The sequence below is a fragment of the Paroedura picta genome, chromosome 5, assembly GCF_049243985.1.
Source record: "Paroedura picta isolate Pp20150507F chromosome 5, Ppicta_v3.0, whole genome shotgun sequence".
Taxonomy (NCBI): Eukaryota; Metazoa; Chordata; class Lepidosauria; order Squamata; family Gekkonidae; genus Paroedura; species Paroedura picta.
In genome coordinates, this window is record NC_135373.1 from 43,606,460 (window position 1) to 43,624,845 (window position 18,386).

Below are 18,386 nucleotides of genomic sequence, written 5' to 3' on the forward strand. Positions count from 1 at the left end.
CCAGCAAGGAAAGGGTGAGGAGTTCAATCAATTTTTTAAAAGGTTAATGATGAATAAGGCACATTGCGACATGTTTACAGAGTGATGTATGATATGGAAAACATGGATAGAGACTTGGCATTAATAGCGACGTTACGTCACATTAACACCTTTCCTGGTGGAAGTACTTAACGCAATGCAGAGTCTATGTAATCTGGTGTTTTGTTCAGGGCAGGAAGAAGGTGACCTGAAGGTGGGAGAGGGGGATTGGGCTTAGATTTATAGGATACCAAGACTCTGCAGGAGTTTGGAATCTATTAAGATAACCTCCACCCCCCACCCCACCCCACACACAGCTTGATGGATCCAAAAGGTTTTCAGACAGCATTGGGGTGATGCTGAAATGGCCAGCTCTCCTGTCAATGCCCTGTAATGAGGAAATAATCTCAAGCAACTGACACAATTGCACCTTGGTGCTTTTTCCCAGGTCACAGAGCCTGGATAACGGTTTACTGTGGGGCTATTTGCAATGAAAAGACAGGGAAGATAGCTACAGTGATGGTGGAGAAAGACTTGGGATGAATATGACAGCAGAGACTAGAGTCCATTTGAAAGCCTTTGGCAGCAAAGAAGCAATATTTTTCTACCACCATTGTATCTGTAGAATCCTTCTGGTGGGGGGTCAGGGGCCTATTCTATACTGGCCAATGGAAGAAGTTGGACTGCTCAGCAACCTGCTGTGATCATTTTGCAAATTTGTCCAGTTGTGTAGGATACGTTTCAGATTCTGCACTCTGAGGATTTGGACAGGATTCTGGGAAGTGTGAGACCTACCACCTTATATGACCCTTGCACCTCCTGACTGCTTAGATCTGCTGGGGGAGCTGGTAGACTGGCACTGGGAGACAGTAAATGCCTCTTTAGGAGAGGGGATGGTCACTCCTGCCATGAAACCTACTCTGGGACCAAGAGAATTGAATAACTACTGTACAGTCTCAAATGAACCAATCTTAAGCAAGGGGAATAAATATGTGGGGGCTGACCAGCTTCAGAGATTCCTGAATGAAGAAGATTGTTTAGATGCATTCAAATCTGGTTTCTGGCCTGGTTATGGGACTGCAATGGCCTTGGTCACCCTGATGGATGATATGCGCTGGAAGATGGATGGGGGAATGCAACCCTGTTCATTCTCCTGGATTTCTTGATACAACTGAGCACAATATCCTTCTGGATTGTCTTTCAGGACTGGCAAGTACTGTTCAGCGAAGGCTCTGGGCCTACCTCAAAGGTAGGTTTCAGATATTGGTGCTGGGGGGGGACTGCTGCTCTGCTCTACATGGTTCCCCACAGTTCCACCTTGTCCCTATGCCTTTCAACATCTATGTAAAGCCTCTGACAGAGGTTTCCCAGAGATCTGGACTGAGATGCCATCAGTACATAGAGAGCCAGTTTGGTGCAGTGGTTAAGAGAGTGGACTTCTAATCTGGCATACTGGGTTTGATTCTGCACTCCCCCAAGTGCAGCTAGCTGGGTGACCTCGGGCTCGCCACAGCACTGATAAAACTGCAGTGATATCAGGGCTTTCTCAGCCTCACCCACCCCACAGGGTGTCTGTTGTGGGGAGAGGAAAGGGAAGGCGACTGTAAGCCACTTTGAGCCTCCTTCAGGTAGAGAAAAGTGGCATATAAGAACCAACTCCATTCTTCATCCAATGGCTCCCAGTTTGCTTCCAGGACTTTTTTTTGCATCGCCCAGCATACCACCAATAAAGGTTTTTGACCCTCTTTCTAGTGCCGCTTGTTTTTAATTTTATATTGTAAGCTCCACTTTCATTGTTTTAATGTCTTCATGTCAGCATATAAATCGTTTAAAAGTCTTCCAATGAAATAAGCAGGGTGTAAGCGTTTTGAACAAACAAGCTGTGGAGTGGGTGGCGGGAAGGAGAACGAAGCTCATAAAGAGAGGTTTGGTTGTGAGACTAGTCATTCTACTGAGCTGGAAATCTAAATGGCAGACTTGGGGAAAGTCATGCTGTATCTTGCAAATGAGTGGGTTGCTTTTAACTGAAATGAAGCATCTGAGAAATTCCAGCTTCTCTAGTCTCCTTTTCTAAAAACTCTTTGAAACATAAAATGCTGTTATTCCAGGTTAGCTCTGATCTTGTTACAGTTCAGGGATCATTTCCTGTGTTCTAGCTACATGGTCCTTGCCTTTTCCACTTTACTTTTCTCTTTTCTTTAACATTCTCTCCCTTCTTTCTTGGGGGATGGGGTGGATCAGAGACAGTTCTGCTGAATGGGAGGGAGAATGGTGCTTAAATTGTTTGCTAAATATCTTTAGAAAATGCTAAGGAAGAAAAAAACAGAAAGAGGAATTGGAATGATGGATCATACAAACTCATGGCCATTTCTAATTCCTTAACCAGAGGGGGGTGGGGAGAGAAATCCCTGAAATGCTCACAACAGAATGCTTAAGAACCAAGGACACTGTTCTGCAAAAGTTCTTAATAACCTGCTTGTACTTAGATGAACAGCACAAATGAGCCTCAACCGAAAAAACAATAATAGACAAAGGACAGTCTAGTTTCTGTAGGCAGAGTTTAAATATGCAGAGAAGACTATAGCACCAGGATGCTTAATAGTTTCATTTAGAAGAGAAACCTTGTATAGAAATAGGAGAGAAAGGAGCCCTGGCAGTCTAACTGTTCTGTTCAGGGCAACCAGGGAGGAAATGTGCTCAATGGAGCAGAAAATCTCCAAATGAGCCACTTCGGACATAGAAGATCATGTTTGAAAAATATCAAGGAGTTTGTAATTTAAATATGCTAAATACACAACTCTTCAAATGCCCCCTGCAGGACACACTTCATATTCTGCTCCATCATGCACACTGCAGATCTTTCATTTTCTAACAATTTCATCAGCTTCAAGGCAAGAAACTAACACCACAATACTTTTGAAATCAACAATAATGGCTTCAAAAATCTGGCATGGAGGCAACATACTCCATTGTCCAAAAAATATTTGGGGGCTTACTTCAGTATTTCTTCACGGCACTGCCTCTGTGTTGCAAAGCAAGCTATGGCCCACATCTTGATCTCCACGCCAGTATGAAACTGTTTTCCTCGCATATCCCATACACCATGGCTTGGTGTTGCCACTGTTCGGTTCTAGAGAGATTTTTGGAAAAAGGATATTGATGTACTGGAGGAGAAATTTCCATAATTTTTTGCCTCAAACCAACCAACAGAAGTTTATATTCAGAGCCCTACATTATCAAAGTCTCTAAACTGCATTGTCCCAGAACTACAACCAGATCTAATAATTGACACAGTTTTTAAAATCTCTTACCCGCCCTCCGTACTGCAGCATGGGAGCAGGAAGCACACGCCCTGTTACATGAGCCATCTCATCACGAACTTTAAACTGAAACTCTTGAACAAATGGGTCAGCATCATAGTTTGCACTTCTCACCTTGGGGTAGAAACAAAACATGTATCATCTTATTTGGTACAGGTACCCAGAGAGTTGCTCGAACATTGCAATTCCTTTTTGCTACTCCAACAAACCAGATTTAAACGTGGACCAGAGTACTTTTATAAATCTTCAACTAACTTTAGATTCTGTCGCCTTGAATATGGAGCTATTTGGAAATTGTTCCACTATTTGCTACTCTCACCCATTTTAACACAACTGCCTATTAAAGGTTCTGTTCGACTAGCATAGGTGGAAGAAGCCTTCCCTTAAGAAGAAGCCTCCTTTGGCAAGAGGAAAATGCCTTTGCTAATGCAACAGGGCACACAGGACTTGACCCACAGTTTATCTTTTAGAGTAAACACTGACAAGGCACAGTTAAGATATGCTAGTTCTCTACAACAATAGAACATAACCTTCCACCACGGCAACTACATTCGATTTTTCTTAATAGCCTTTCACCAGCCCACAGTTGAGTGAGAATGGTCTCATTAGAGAACTGAAATTTAGGTTTTCAGCTACCGTGACTACAAGCCAAATTCCCTCCCAAAGTGCGGTGAAAGCCACAATGAAAAATGTGTCAGCATGACACAAAAAAACCCATAATCTAGTTTATCAGAAGACACTCCTACTACATGAAGTGCTGTGGTGCTTTGGGTTGTTCCATAAAGCCTCTGCACAAAGTGCTGTTTGAAGCAAGCCTCAGGCAGAATTGCAGATGTGTTGCAGTGCATCTGTGTGTAATTATGATGCTCAACACAATAATAGAAAACAGGGGAAATGGTGAATGTAAGGTACACGTGTACTACATTGTACAGAAGCTGGGTAAGGGGGCTTACCAATTTGTGACTCCCAAATTCATTCTTGCTCCCCTTGCATACGGTTTATGCAATAAAAGGACTGTGTGAAGAGTCTAACACTCCGCTGACGTACCCGATCAGGGACACAGTTTCTAGCTCTAGCGATATGAACACTCACAAGGTATCGATTTGAAGGCATAAGGGAAACAAATAGGCTAACCTATGTCCTAGCAGGCATTGTGTACATTTTGGGAAAACCAAGAGAAAATTACACATAATTCCTACTATAAATACATATTTGCCTGAATGCTTATTCCAAAGAATGTATTGCAGAGGAAGTCGGCAGACAGGCACTCTACAATATTTCACTGAGAATGAAGCAAAAGAGGGAAATAAAATAAGTTATATTTATTGTTCTTCCCAGAACACTTCCTAAACTTTCCTTCCAGATTTAAGAGTGGACTAACCAGCCTGCTGATTTCTTCTTGCCTGTCTGGAGCAGATCTTGCTGTCGCTTTGATCATGGTTGAGGTTTGATTGTCTGTCAGCTTCTTGATGCATCGCTGGCCTGCTACAATGTTACACACCTATAAAAATACAAAGTGTTAAGACACATTTTGCAATGTTCTATGGCTTTAAACTAACTGAACTCAACACACTTTGACTGAAATATTGTGCACCTATGTTATAAAAACTGTAAGAGGGGTAGAAGATTTGTTTTACATACTCCGCTTTTCACTACCAGGAGTCTCAAATCGACTTACAATTGTCTTCCTTTCCTCTTCCCACAACAGAAACCCTGTGATGGAGGTGGAGAGCTCTGACAGGACAGTGAGAACAGCACTATCATGACTGTGACTAGCCCAAGGTCACCCAGCTGGCTGCATGTAGAGAAGCAGAGACGCAAACCCAGCTCACCAGATTAGAAGCCACCATTCCTAACTATGACACCAAGCTAGTATTTACACCAAATTCCTGAAAACCAATGTGGGGAGGTCTTTTGTATGTTTTTAGGCATTCTTTAATGATAAATTCAGTAAAATTAGATAGGCATCTGCATAGACCAGTATGTCTGATTGTCTCGTGCAAGACACAGCTGTTGGGGAATGCTGGGTTAAATAACACAAGGCAGCAAACAAAGCTGTGTCAGAGATGCTTATGAATGCACTCCAGAATTCCTTGCAGCACAGAAGTTTCATGGCAGACTAACGATGTAGAAGAGTTCCTTGAAGACTATTTAAAAAGAACTGACATACAGGCAATCAATGCGAGAGGAATATTTGGCTTGCTGAGCAACAACACAGCTGTGTTTGTTTCCTCTCTGCTAGCATGGGGCTTGAGAGATGGCCAAAGGTGAAGAACAGTAACCAAAGGGCTCCTAGCACATGGCACACAATCTGTGGCCAATGGGCGAGCCTTCTACTGGATTCAAAACCTGCACAGAGTCTTGTATTTGTTTTATTTATTAGTTGTGTTTTGTTTATATAAACTGATATTTAAATATGGTGTTTTGGGTCCTTGCCAAAGGGAAAAGTCAGACCAAAAAATATATATAGAAACATCAACATTGGAGATAGGTTGATGGAGGCTTTTAGGGTTAGATCCAGTGGAAGAAATTTCCATCAGCAGCATGGCACTTCCTCATCCCAGGGGCAGTAGAATGATGGATTTACAGTAGAAAACACTGTTGTACTTTGAGTTATCTTCTGTGCAGGCACAGACTGGGTCTGAGCACACAAAAGCCAATCAGAAGATTTTTCTAGCTTTTCTAGTCCCTCGACTTAGTGCTCCATTGGATCATGATGGAAGTTGTTTTCCTGCTCAAATAGTCATGTGCTCTGAGAGGAGGCAGTTCCTCTTTCCCACAGTACTAGTGAGACACTGTGAGCCCTCTTACAACTTAAAAAAGTAATGAATATTGAGAGCTCACAGTGGGGCAGGAGGGAGGGAATATGTGCCTGCACAGAAGATCTCAATGAACAAGTTAAAGGTAAGTGCAGCTTACAATGGGAGATAATTGCACTCCACTTACCTTGCAGGTGGGGTGCAATTGACATAGAAAGATGTAAGACCACTTTGCCAACTGACATTTCCCTTTTCACATTCACATCTACAGAATAATGTTTCACCAAGGTGTCAATGGATCTTTTAATTCCTACACCCTTGGGGAATGTGCTGTTACTTGTAGAGGGCAGGAGTCCTGCATGTTCATAGCACAACCTGGTAGCTAGTACAATTCATCTCAAAGTCCAAGAGGATGCTGCCTCTCCTTCAAATGGACCAGAATGACATATGAATAATCAACAGACACTGCACAATGGACTGGTCCCCTTCAAGAGAAACAATAAAGCTCTTTTACAATTTAAAGTGTGTGAAGCCCTAACTGCCATAGAGGTGGGAAAAGGAAAGAACACTGAAAGTGTAATGTCTTGTGTTGGGCAGAATTTAGAAACTATCTTAGGAAGGAAATGTATATGAGGACTTTTAACCACCATCTTTTCATGAAGTTTGATGAATGGGGAATCTGTCCTATGGGCTGCTAAACTCTCCCACCTTCCAACCTGAAGTTGTAGCCACTATAACCACACTCTTAAGAGACAAAATGGACAAGTTGTTAATGAGTCAAAAGGAGCCAACACTGAGCTAAAACAGCAGACAAAGGGTTTGACAGGAACTCTTGGAGTAAATACTTCATGAACTCTTAAGCAACCTGCTAGGAGACTGGTGTGAGAATAGTGTCTTGCCCTCTACTAATGCATGAGAAGCATAAATTACTTCCATGTGGACCTTAAAAGACTGCTACTTCCAAGGCTTTTAATTGTAAGATATTTGAGCACTAGAGGAAATGGACATTTTGATGCAGTAAAACCATTAAAAAGGTCAGAAGGATTCATTTAAGCAGTGGAAGGCTAGTCTGAGTGAGGTAAACAAAAGGAAGCAAAAGCTTTGGCAAATAAAAATTGGTGATCAGACAGGCAAAAAGGGACTATGAGAAACATATTGCAAAAAAAATAAGACCAACAATAAATAATTATTCAAATATATTAGATGAAGAAAACCAACCAGAGAGACAACGGGGCCCTTGGATGACCATAGGGTAAAAAGATGACTAAAGGATGATAGGGAAATAACAGAGAGCTGCATGCATTTCCCCCTTTGTCTTCACTTTGGAAGATGGCAGGGGATTGCCCACTCCAAAACTGCCAATTTCAGGAGGGTGTGTGTGTGTTAAAAAACCTTAGTGGGATTGAGGTGCAGGGATGGGTGATTCACTTTGGGCCCTTTAAATGTGTTCTCCACTGCCAGAAAAGAAGGGAGGCAATGCTTGGTGGGCCCTTTAAATCCCCAAACAATCTTTAGCTTTGGGAAACAACTACTGAGTGACATGATAGAAGTTTACAAAATTATGCATGGTATAGGGAAGGTAGAGAAAGAAGTACTTTTCTCCTTTTCTCACAATAAACAAACTCAACAAGCATTCCATGGAATTAATGAGCAATAGGCTTAGAACAGACTAAAGGAAGTACTTCTTCACCCAAAGTGTGATTAACACATGGCATTCACCATCACAGGAATTGGTGGCAGCTATCCCACCATACAAACACAGGGACATATATAGTCTAGGCCAATAGGCCAGTTATAGTTGGGAATGCCAACACTGATGAGCACATCATCTCTAGCATTGGATGAACCAGCTATGTGAATAGTGTGGTGCGTCATTCTGTGCTCTATCGCACCCTGTCAAATTGCTACAGCTTCTGCACAGAGTATTAACAATGTTACGCCTCCCTGCTTCTCTATATAAAACCATGTGGCTGTGTTGTCTACAATGGAGAAAAGTAAAGTGCCTTCAAGGGGTAGATCCTCCACTCTATTCCTGGTTTCAGCAGGGAGTGCTGTTAATCTAGCCAGGGGGTAGTCAAACTGCGGCCCTCCAGATGTCCATGGACTACAATTCCCATGAGCCCCTGCCAGCGAACGCTGGCAGGGGCTCATGAGAATTGTAGTCCGTGGACATCTGGAGGGCCGCAGTTTGACTACCCCTGACCTAGCCCATGCATGTCTTCTCAAGACCACTATGGATGCCATGATTGTGCAGGGTGAGTCACCAGCATGTCTTCTGGCAACTGATTTGCTACTTTGAGAGGTCGTGGTGTCTGTTTGGATATGTTATGCCAAGGATTTCTTGTCAGGTAAGGCCAGTTCCAATGGTCTATGAGCAGACTAGTGCCTTTCTTTATGCAGCTCCCCCAATCTGTTCCTGCTTCCCAACTATTATATGTATTTACAACATTTATACCATGCTGTTCTGCCCTCAATAAGGGCTAGCAAGGCAAAAAAAAAAAATGAAACCGCATTTTAAATCTATTAAAGGCAACAAAAACATTGCTAAAATGATTAAAATCAGAGCCGAACTACACATACAAAAACATAAACACATTGAGAAGGAAAGAGGAATCACTGAGAATGCCAAGCAAAACAGAAGTCTTTACCTACTTCCAATCACCAGTAAGCACTGCCGTCTTGACAGGATTACATGTCCTTTTATTATGGGTTTATGGGATTTTATATTGTGAACTGCTTTGAAATGATTTGTCATGAGGGGCAGTATAAAAATCTAAATCTTAATAAATATGCATTCACTCCAAAACTGCCTCCAGGAACAACATTCAGGATTTCTAGAATCTCCCTGGGATTGGCCAGAAGTGTAAGAAAGAGCTGAGCGTCACTTGTATAGGGCTGACAGCCCATCATAAATCTTAGCACGAGCTCATCTTGCAGTTTCAAGTTAATAAGCATAGGGGTCAAGATAGAGATTGTGGAACCCCAATGAATAAGTAGGCTCTAACATGGGCAGATGGCCACACATTGCTAAGACGTCAGTGAAGCCCACTTTCCCTGTTGCTCTACAGGGCTAGTCTCTTTTATCCATAATGGAAATAGTAAATGATTTATCAGTTGATTGGCTGGCTCCCGCATCTTACTTCTGTGGCTACTTGTCTGAAATGGCATGTCACCAACTTCCAGGGTTCCTCAAAGCCTGAAAAAAATATCTCAGGGGTTCCTCCACAGTGAAAAAGTTGAAAAAGCTGAACAGCCCTAGCTGACCAGCCCTTATACACTACTTCTGTCTAGGGAACAGTTCACCACCTTTCCCACAGCAAAGTCCCCCAAATCTGTGGGCCCAGTACAGTATAGAGTAGCCCCACGTTCTTACACATGGGTTGCAGTTTAAAAAAAACTAAGTGTACAAAAAAAGTAAACTCTTCCTCATTTAAATAGATAGCTGCCCTGGCTTGGCCAATCTCATCAGATTTCAGAAGTTAAGCAGGGTCAGCTTAGGCTAGTACTTGGAGGGGAAAGCACCAAGGAAGTCCAGAGTTGCTATGGAGAGACAGGTAATGGCAAATTGTCTTATGTGTTGAAAACCCTAGGGGATCATCATAATTCAGCTGCAATCTGATGGCACTTTACACACACAAACAAATAAAGAGTTGCTCAAATAGCTGGCAAGCAACTTGCTCATGGCACATTGTAAAAAGTGTGGCAAAACCCTGTTAGCCACACAAAGCAAGTAGTGTTCAGAGTACATTACTTCAAGAGGCAGGTAGGTGTGTTTCTGCTCCTGTCCCACTTGTAGACAAGGAAGATGAGGATACTTCAGCTGGAGGTTGTACTTTTCTCTGAAGTACTGTGCTACTGTTCTTTCCACAGTCTGACCATTTTCTAACTGCAAAGGGAAGCTGGGTTGGGGAAGGGGAAAGGCACATTTTAGTCAAAATGGAATTGGGAGAGTTCATCATTTCAGGGCTACAAAAAGGTCCATAACCTATATGTGTTTTAATCCTTCCACACACCCAAAATCATGTTAACTCGGGTTTCAAACATTTTGCTTACGTTTGATGACTGGCAGGTCTCCTTGTAACATTACAGACACGGTACTTCCGTCTCATTGTTCCACAATGAGTCACTTCAACCTTCAGACCTGTGTGAAAACAATGGGGAAAAATTACTGATGATTACAGAAGGGCTGTGCACAAAAGATTTGTTGCAGAAGCTAGTTTATAATGGGATATATATGTTCCTGGTACTGTGGAGTAAGAATGTCAGCAAGTTCCTTATTATAGAACAAATCTTCAAAGTGTGCTACAGTTTGAACATTTAACAATCCCCCCCACTGGTGGATTGGAAAGAAGAGAGGGCTCAAATGCATCTTTGGATAGATAACAGGAAAATTATAGCACTTTTATAATTGCATTAAAAATTGCCTACTTGGTAAAAATGATAGCACTTGCTATTATGTCAGCTGAGAGCCAACTTGGTGTAGTGGTCAGGAGTGCGGACTTCTAATCTGGCAATCTGGGTTTGATTCCGTGCTCACCCACATGCAGCCAGCTGAGTGACCTTGGGCTCACCACAGCACTGATGAAGCTGTTCTGACCGAGCAGGAATATCAGGGCTCTCTCAGCCTCACCTGCCTCACAGGGTGTCTGTTGTGGGGAGAGGAAAGGGACGGCGAATGCAAGCCGCTTGAGACTCCTTTGGGTAGAGAAAAGTGGCATATAAGAACCAACTCCTCTTCTTCTTCTTCTAAACTGGCAAGAAAGGTAGAAGTATATAATGGTTTCGGAATAATTTGCTACTATATTCTACTAGACTGCACATTCAATTTTTGTATTTTTTAAAAAACATCTCATTCAAGAGGAGGTAGAGCTGGGTGTCATCAGCATGTTGATGACAGCCCAGCCCAAAGCTCCGGACCAGCTGGGCCAGAGGGCGCATAAAGATGCTGAAAAGCCTGGGAGAGAGCACCGCTCCCTGGGGCACTCCAGAAGGAAGAATACATAGTTATGGACAGGAGAGGATTTATCAAAAGAACAAGTAAGAATCCTAAAGCTACCTTGGTTGCTCCACAGAGACCAGGGCCTAACTTTCCCACTTACCCTTTATCTCTTTGGTGAATTTTACGCGATGAGAATCAGTCAGAGGTCGAGGCTGTTCATCAATGTTGTGAATATCAAGAACTTCACACATGAACTGAATTACAGGCTGTGCTTTGTAGAAGGCAGTGGCAGAAACTAAAGAGAAAATAAATCTGTTAAGGATATGGATGTTTTTCCTCAAACAATTGAAATAACCATTTCTGAAACATGCAAAGAACTGTTTTGAACATGGATTTTCAAAAAGAAAAAAAGAACATTGGGAGAATCCCATGCAGAAGGACAGACATAGTCAAACAATCCAATTCATATCTTACTGAGAAGGTTCATGAATATTCATGAACCTAGAATATGAAAGGCTGTCTAAGTATGTTATTCCCCAGCAAATACTTGTTTCTGCTTTCCCTGTTCTACAGAATTTCAGAAGATAGTGCTGGCTATAGGCATATGTAAAGGGCCACACTAAAGGACAATCTTTCCCTTCATGAACCAAGAGATTGCCTTATCTATGTAGTTAGAGAATACTTACACAGTACCTGTACCCACATTTCAGGCCCTCATCCAGAGTAGTAGATACATGCATATTTCACACATAACAGCCTAAACAGAAAAATACATGATGCACATAGAGGTGCTACATTTCACATTTCATAGATTATATAATGAGCCAATATTACCAACCCTTTACGAGACATTTCTACATTTACAATTCAAACATAAAACCCCCAAACCATAAAAATCAGAATGCCCAACATTTAAATCACAAAGATAAAACACATGTACTCTGGAATGGGGGGGGGGTAATTCAGGTTAAAGCATATGGTGGAAGTGCCACAGATCCGAGGTGTTCCACTTACAGTCGCACTTCACATCAACACAAAGAGCCTTCTGCTGACAGAAAGCCTCACAGCACTGCTTATAGAGGAACAGATCCATAGGTTCAAACCCAATTCCTGTCTATGAACAGATGAACTTCTGATACGAAGGGTAACAAAACACAATTGGTATTGAAAGACCCCGATTCATGTATACCTACCACACTAGGGCTGTATCACCATAAAACACATCAACATGTATAGCAACAACAGGCTTCTTAGATGTATTATTAAAGAAAACAGGGAAGTTGAACTTGTTAGTTGAAAGCAGATTAAAAAACAAACAAACCAGAGAATGGCCTTATTCTAGAAGGCTCAGCAGAAAAAAACTGCTTGCAAATCCTGATTCAAACTAATTTATCTGGAAATTCTCTCTTGAGACATTAGAAACACCTGGGCACAGCTGTGGAATGATGATGCTGCACATGCAGACACATTTCATTGTGCTGGCACAAGGTTTCTTTTTCTAACAAACAGTATTTCAGGCAGCTGTGCACACCTGCACAAACTCCCATGTAAAAGAAAACTGCTAGAAGAGATTGTGGCAGAGATGCTGAAGTCATCTCTTGGCTTGATATTTTAAAAATTACCTTCAGCTATTTTATGCGTGTAGTTATGCATAGTTATGCGTGGCATAGTACAGATAGTGTTGTGTTTCTTTTAAACAATTTTATGTTCATAATAAAGCTTGCTTTTTCACTGCCTCTGGCTTTTTAACCACAAGCGATTTATTTAATACATATTTATCCTGCCCTTTCTTCAGGAGCTCAGGGCAGCATGCAATTCTTTCCCTTTTTCCCCTTTTATCCACATAACCACGTGAGGTAGATAAGAGATTAACAGGCCTAAAAACTCCCAGGGAGCTTCATGGCTGAACAGGGATGTTTTAACCTCTACCTACTCTTTAATTACGTAGGCTGTGGCTGTGAGTGTGCTCTAACACTCTACCAGTGTTAAAAAACAACAAACATCCTGCTGTAAACCACTGCTTCTTAGCCTATATAATAAAGTAGGAAATTAACAAAATAAAGCAAAACTAATCCTGACTCCAAGAGCAAAAAAAGGAAGTGTACAATCTTTCTATTAGTTTACAAAATGCTTCACTGAATGCCTAGAAATTTGTCCCCACATTTGCCATGTATTAGTAAAATATTTCCTTGTATATTAAAAACTGCGACTTCACCACACAGAATAATGTTTGACGCCAATGACACCTTTAAGATCAACAAAGTTTTATTCTAGGTATAAGCTTTCATGTGCATGTATCTTCACTGCACAGTTAGATGTGCCCAAATGATGGTTTTGCTACATTAACAGTTTAAGCAAAGATCCGCACTGTGTGAATGCAAAGCAAAAACAGCAATATGCTTAAAAATGCCTTCAGCACAGCAAAGCTCTTAAACCATGAAACAGTTAATGAGGCATTTCTGAAGTTCCCAGGCCTCCAGTGCTCCGAACACACAACGTCCCCTTACAAATACAACAAAACATTTTTCAGACGTGCGTCACCATCAGCAGCCCGCCAACTTCACATGACGCACACGAGCTGACACCTACAGATGTCGATTAACTGAATGAACACAAATAGCTTACACACACATCCAAGATGCAAGTGAAAACTCAACCTGCTTCAGTTTTTCGCTATGGTTACCCAACGAGAATGGACTTATTAAGTACACTATGCTTGAAAGGTGATGATCAGGTTCACTAGATTTCAGGGTGGAAAATTTGTTCCATGGCCAAAGCTTGAACACTTATATATGATGCCTACAAGGCATTTCCACCTAAGATGTGGTCTGTTGCTTGCAGCCTTTAAACCTTTACCAAGAAGATTATGCACAAGCAGTATTTAGATCAGAGATAAAGGGAGGAGAAGCTCATTCCTTAAAACAAAAACATTAGAAGCAATTTCCACATTCCCTTCTCTCACCATGCCAAATTTGGTGGCCAATATTAGTGATTCACTCCAAAGCTATTTCATTGAGATTTGGTTAAGTACTCCTACACATCTGAAGACAGTGCTATCATTAGCAACAGGGCCAGCATACTGTATGGTCAGAATGGCAGACAAAGATCTGGGAGACTAAATATCCATTCAGCCATCAAGCTCATTGGGTGACCTTGGGTTGATGATCTCTCTTTCTCTCAACTTCACGTGATTATTGTGAGGGGAAGAGAGTACAATATACATGAGTATGAGTGCCTTGGAGGACAGGCAGGATAAAAGTGGCTTACTTATGAAAGATACATCATTTTAACAGGACCACTACCTGTTCGTCTCCAAAATGTCAAATGTCTCTTGAAAGTTGCAGGTATTTTCCTAGTCTTGGCACAGAATCAAAATCAAACAATACATAGAATCAAAAACAAGAAAGCTCAATATCTCACAGGGGCACAATGTAACAAAAGTTATTGCCCAGGACATTGAAGAGACATAACCAGGAGACATTACACTGACTACTGCAGGTACACAACACCTTGCACTCGGGTATCAAAAGCAAAATTCAGACACAGCAGTGCAGATCCCTTTGCTGAGCTTTTACTTTGCCTTTCAGATACATCACATTCAACAGGCTCATGGCCAGCAACAAGCTAGGCACAACTTCTCTGTTGACTACCTTGAAGGTCAACTCAGTTGTCAATTAAAATTGAATCCCACAAATTAACTGATGAGTCTGCAAAGATCACACATATTTAGTTTGGGTACCATAGTTCAGCTAGCTTAGCACTAGTCATCAAAATGATCTGGGAAGTCCACAAAAGATGGTGAGAAGGCAAATGACTTCACCTGTTGTTGCTACTCAATAATTAACATTCAAATACTAAACTTTGAACACCGAGTTTCCATTCTGCCATCATAGCTAACTGCTATTAATACAGCTATTTCCCACGGTATGTTAAACATGTATTCAGATGTATAATTTACATCTGAAATTATTCTTTTAAGAATCTTTTAAATGACCCACCATATATGCATGTTTCTTAGCATGAAAAAATGATATGGGGGAGAAAATAGAAACCATGCTCTAATCACAGACAATTCAGTGTCTCCTGAATTTTTATTCTAGATTAGATGGATCATATTCGGGTGCTACAAAATGATTTTAAAAGCATACAGAACAGTTGTGCCTTCATTATTAAAGCCATTTTCGGTTTACAAATCTGACTTGAGTATATCATGCAGGCTAACCTATCATGCAAACGTGATAAAAGTATATTATGCAAGTTAGTCTGCTCCTGATTAAGATAAACTCAAGGTGACTAGGTGAGTTCACAGAGCAGTTTAGTTATGGGGGAAACACACAAAAGTGCAAAATTTGAATTCACCCCCACCCTACCAAACTGAACATACACTGTAAGGGAAAACCTATCTTCTGTGGCACTCATGGAGAATGGAGGTTGCTGGGTAATCAAATGTGCCAGATACTCAAGCATACTGCTCTGCCCTGCCTACTGCCCTCAGGAATCTGGAGTGACTACCCCCCCCCCCCCCGTTCTGGATAATCAAGTGCCAGACAGAACAATCCTGTATTATGAATATAAAATGCTTCATATTACAATGCAATCACCAGGTTCAATACAGCAGTAGACTTCCATGGATAGAAATGGGGGGATTTGTGATGAATCTCTACTTCTACTGCAGATTCACTTCATCTGCCTGGACTAGCATTTGGGATGGGGTGGTGAGAAAGCTCCCATGCTGCTGAAGGAAATTCCTCCCACTGGCTCCACCCATCAATTTCACTGGACACATTCTTTGTCAGATTCTCAACTTACCATCAATATTCAGCATCATTTTCCACATTGCAGGCCGAACGGACTGATGAAATCCAAACCATACTTCCCGGCCACCTCCCAAAGGGTGGTCATATCCTTCAGGAGCAGAGAAAAATGAACGGCCCACAGGTGTATATCTACGTGAATGAGACATCAAGTTATACTACGGCTGTCCACTGAGATAAAGAAGGATTCAACCAAGAAAAAAAAAAAGCAGAAAAAAGAAGCCAGAAGTTTTCTAGGCAAACCTACTAAGTGGATCTGTCCTTTATCTAGTCATATTGAATAATATTGAATAACAGTGCCACTTTCTTGCAAGATTTCTAGCATAATTAGATATTTGGAAGTTGTTTAAAAACCGACACTGAAATACCTTTTATGCTCTGCTACTCTGAAAACTGTTAACATTTCACATAAATGCATTATGTAATTACATATAAATTGGAAGTCCCCTAGGAAACTGAACTGGAAAATTACATATGTACATAACAGTACAAAATTGATAAGCAGTTTCCTACCCATCAACTTGTCAATTCCAGCACAACTAACCCCTAAACTGAGTAGCACCACGTGGGAGAGAAGTATTTTTACCTATCCCTTTCCTCTTATGTAGAAGAACTGCAGTGGGTAGGATTGGGCACAGATCTCCTGACTAACTTCCTTTACACAAATATATCACCCCCCCCCCCACACACACACATTCCAGATCAGATTTTCTCAACCTTTACATTGTTAAGAAACCCTTGAAACATTCTTCAGGCTTTGAGAAACCCCAGAAGTTATGTCAGCAAGCCACACCCCTAGAAGTCAATCATCAGAAGTGACATCACTTAGACATTCCCACTGAAGAGTATTTACCTCTCTGGACTCCAATCACTACTACATGGAACCAACCTCAGTAAGCAAGGAATTTTATGACCTGGCCCCTCCCCTCTCCACTCCTTCCAGGCCCATCATTGGCTAATGGGTGGTCAACATAACCATATACGGCCATAAAACCTGATTTTATAATAGCTTCAAAGCCCGTTCCTATGAACGGACCTTGAAAGGGTCCCCTCCCCTGGCCCCTGGCCAGGCAGCTTAAGGTCGCTTTGGGCCGGAGCTCGCAGCCAGATCAAGTGGGGTGGGTGGGGGCTGGCCAGCTCATTAGCGGGCCCGGGACAGAGCTTTTTAGCAGGCAGTCAGCAGGCCGGGAGGCCCTTGTTAGCAGGCCCCGCTTAGCAGGCTGGGAGGCCCCCATTAGCAGGCCCAGCCTAACAGGCCCTCCATCACGACCCTTTGCCCAGGGCCCTCTCCCATTACCTGCTGCTGGCTCCTGGCACTGAGGCGCACCTGAGAGCCCCTGTTGAAAAAACCTGTTCTCAATCATAATCATGTGTCCTCTCTGAGGCTTTCAAACAGTGGAGGAAGCAACTTCCTTCTGAACCCTAGTTAACTCTCCCCCTACACTCTAATTTCCAAGGAATTAGAATCCTTATCACATCACACAGTGGTTAGATTAAAGTCTAGTAACATCCTAGAGGCCCCAAGATTTTGGGGGTATAAGGTGTTGATTGTTAAGGTGCTACTGAACTCAAATCTAACTATTCTACTGCAGATCAACACAGCTACCCTCTGAAACTACATGGTCAATTCTTAATTAACCCCCCTCAGAGCATTCTATAGGCTATCTCAGGTCACTTACCTCGCCCACCTTATTCAACTGCCCCCAACATTCTGAACTCCGTGGAGGATAATGAGTATATTCAACCCTCATCAAGGTTAATGTGGTGAGGGTTTTGTTTTCAACCAATTGGTATTTTCTGCATATCCGAGGAATCCCCCATGTATGCAAAATGCCTACTTTGTCTGTGGGTGGCCTCATTACACCACCCTCCAGACACACAGTCTAGAATAGAACATAGGATGTATATCTTAAACTAATTGTGCTGTCAATCATACTAAGAAATCTGTAGGAAGGTGGCATCCACAGCATAGTGAGGAGGCTGAGAGACAAGGACTTGTCTCATCATGAATCATGGCAGAGGTAACGTGCAGCAAAACAGAATCTTCCTGGTTAACAGCTCAGTCATATATTCACTGCACTACTCCTTAGTCTGAAGTTTTAACTTTTATCCTAGACCTACAAGGTTATTTTAACAGATTACTTTTTATATTGTCACTTAACAAGGTAATAAAACTGTGACAGTGACCCCATATAAATGTCAACACTTATCAAAACAGCTTCCTGACAATCTTTTCACTCTTTCAAGGCCAAGGATAAACAGCTTACTTTTACTTGTTTTGAGAGCCCTAGAAAAGGGGGGGGGAGTTTTCTAAAAGCACATGTACACAGAAAGTTGCAATAAAACATAAGATGTGTTCTGTACTTTTCTTTGGCAAAGCATTAGCATGCCAGGCAAGCAAGGCACTGCCAGTGTGTCTGGCATCATTTTACTATTCTTTTGTGCCCATTATCTTACAGGCTGCCCCCTGCCAAAGTTGCACAAGCATCTCATTGCCCTTGAGCTCTCCTAATTGACCTCATTATGGCAAAGCTTT

At 41.9% G+C, this 18,386-nt stretch overlaps 1 protein-coding gene across 1 annotated transcript in view; it reads right to left on the bottom strand.

Moving 5' to 3' along the window:
- The window catches only part of AGO3 (argonaute RISC catalytic component 3), a 56,280-nt gene that overhangs the window by 7,970 nt on the left and 29,924 nt on the right, over positions 1-18,386 (bottom strand). The window contains exons 5-11 of the mRNA XM_077337554.1: positions 15,846-15,982; positions 11,197-11,331; positions 10,151-10,238; positions 9,849-9,996; positions 4,720-4,839; positions 3,330-3,452; positions 3,015-3,148 (exon numbers count right to left, since the gene is read on the bottom strand). Of these exons, the coding sequence (XP_077193669.1) occupies positions 3,015-3,148; positions 3,330-3,452; positions 4,720-4,839; positions 9,849-9,996; positions 10,151-10,238; positions 11,197-11,331; positions 15,846-15,982 (885 nt within the window). The remainder of the gene's footprint in view (positions 1-3,014; positions 3,149-3,329; positions 3,453-4,719; positions 4,840-9,848; positions 9,997-10,150; positions 10,239-11,196; positions 11,332-15,845; positions 15,983-18,386) is intronic.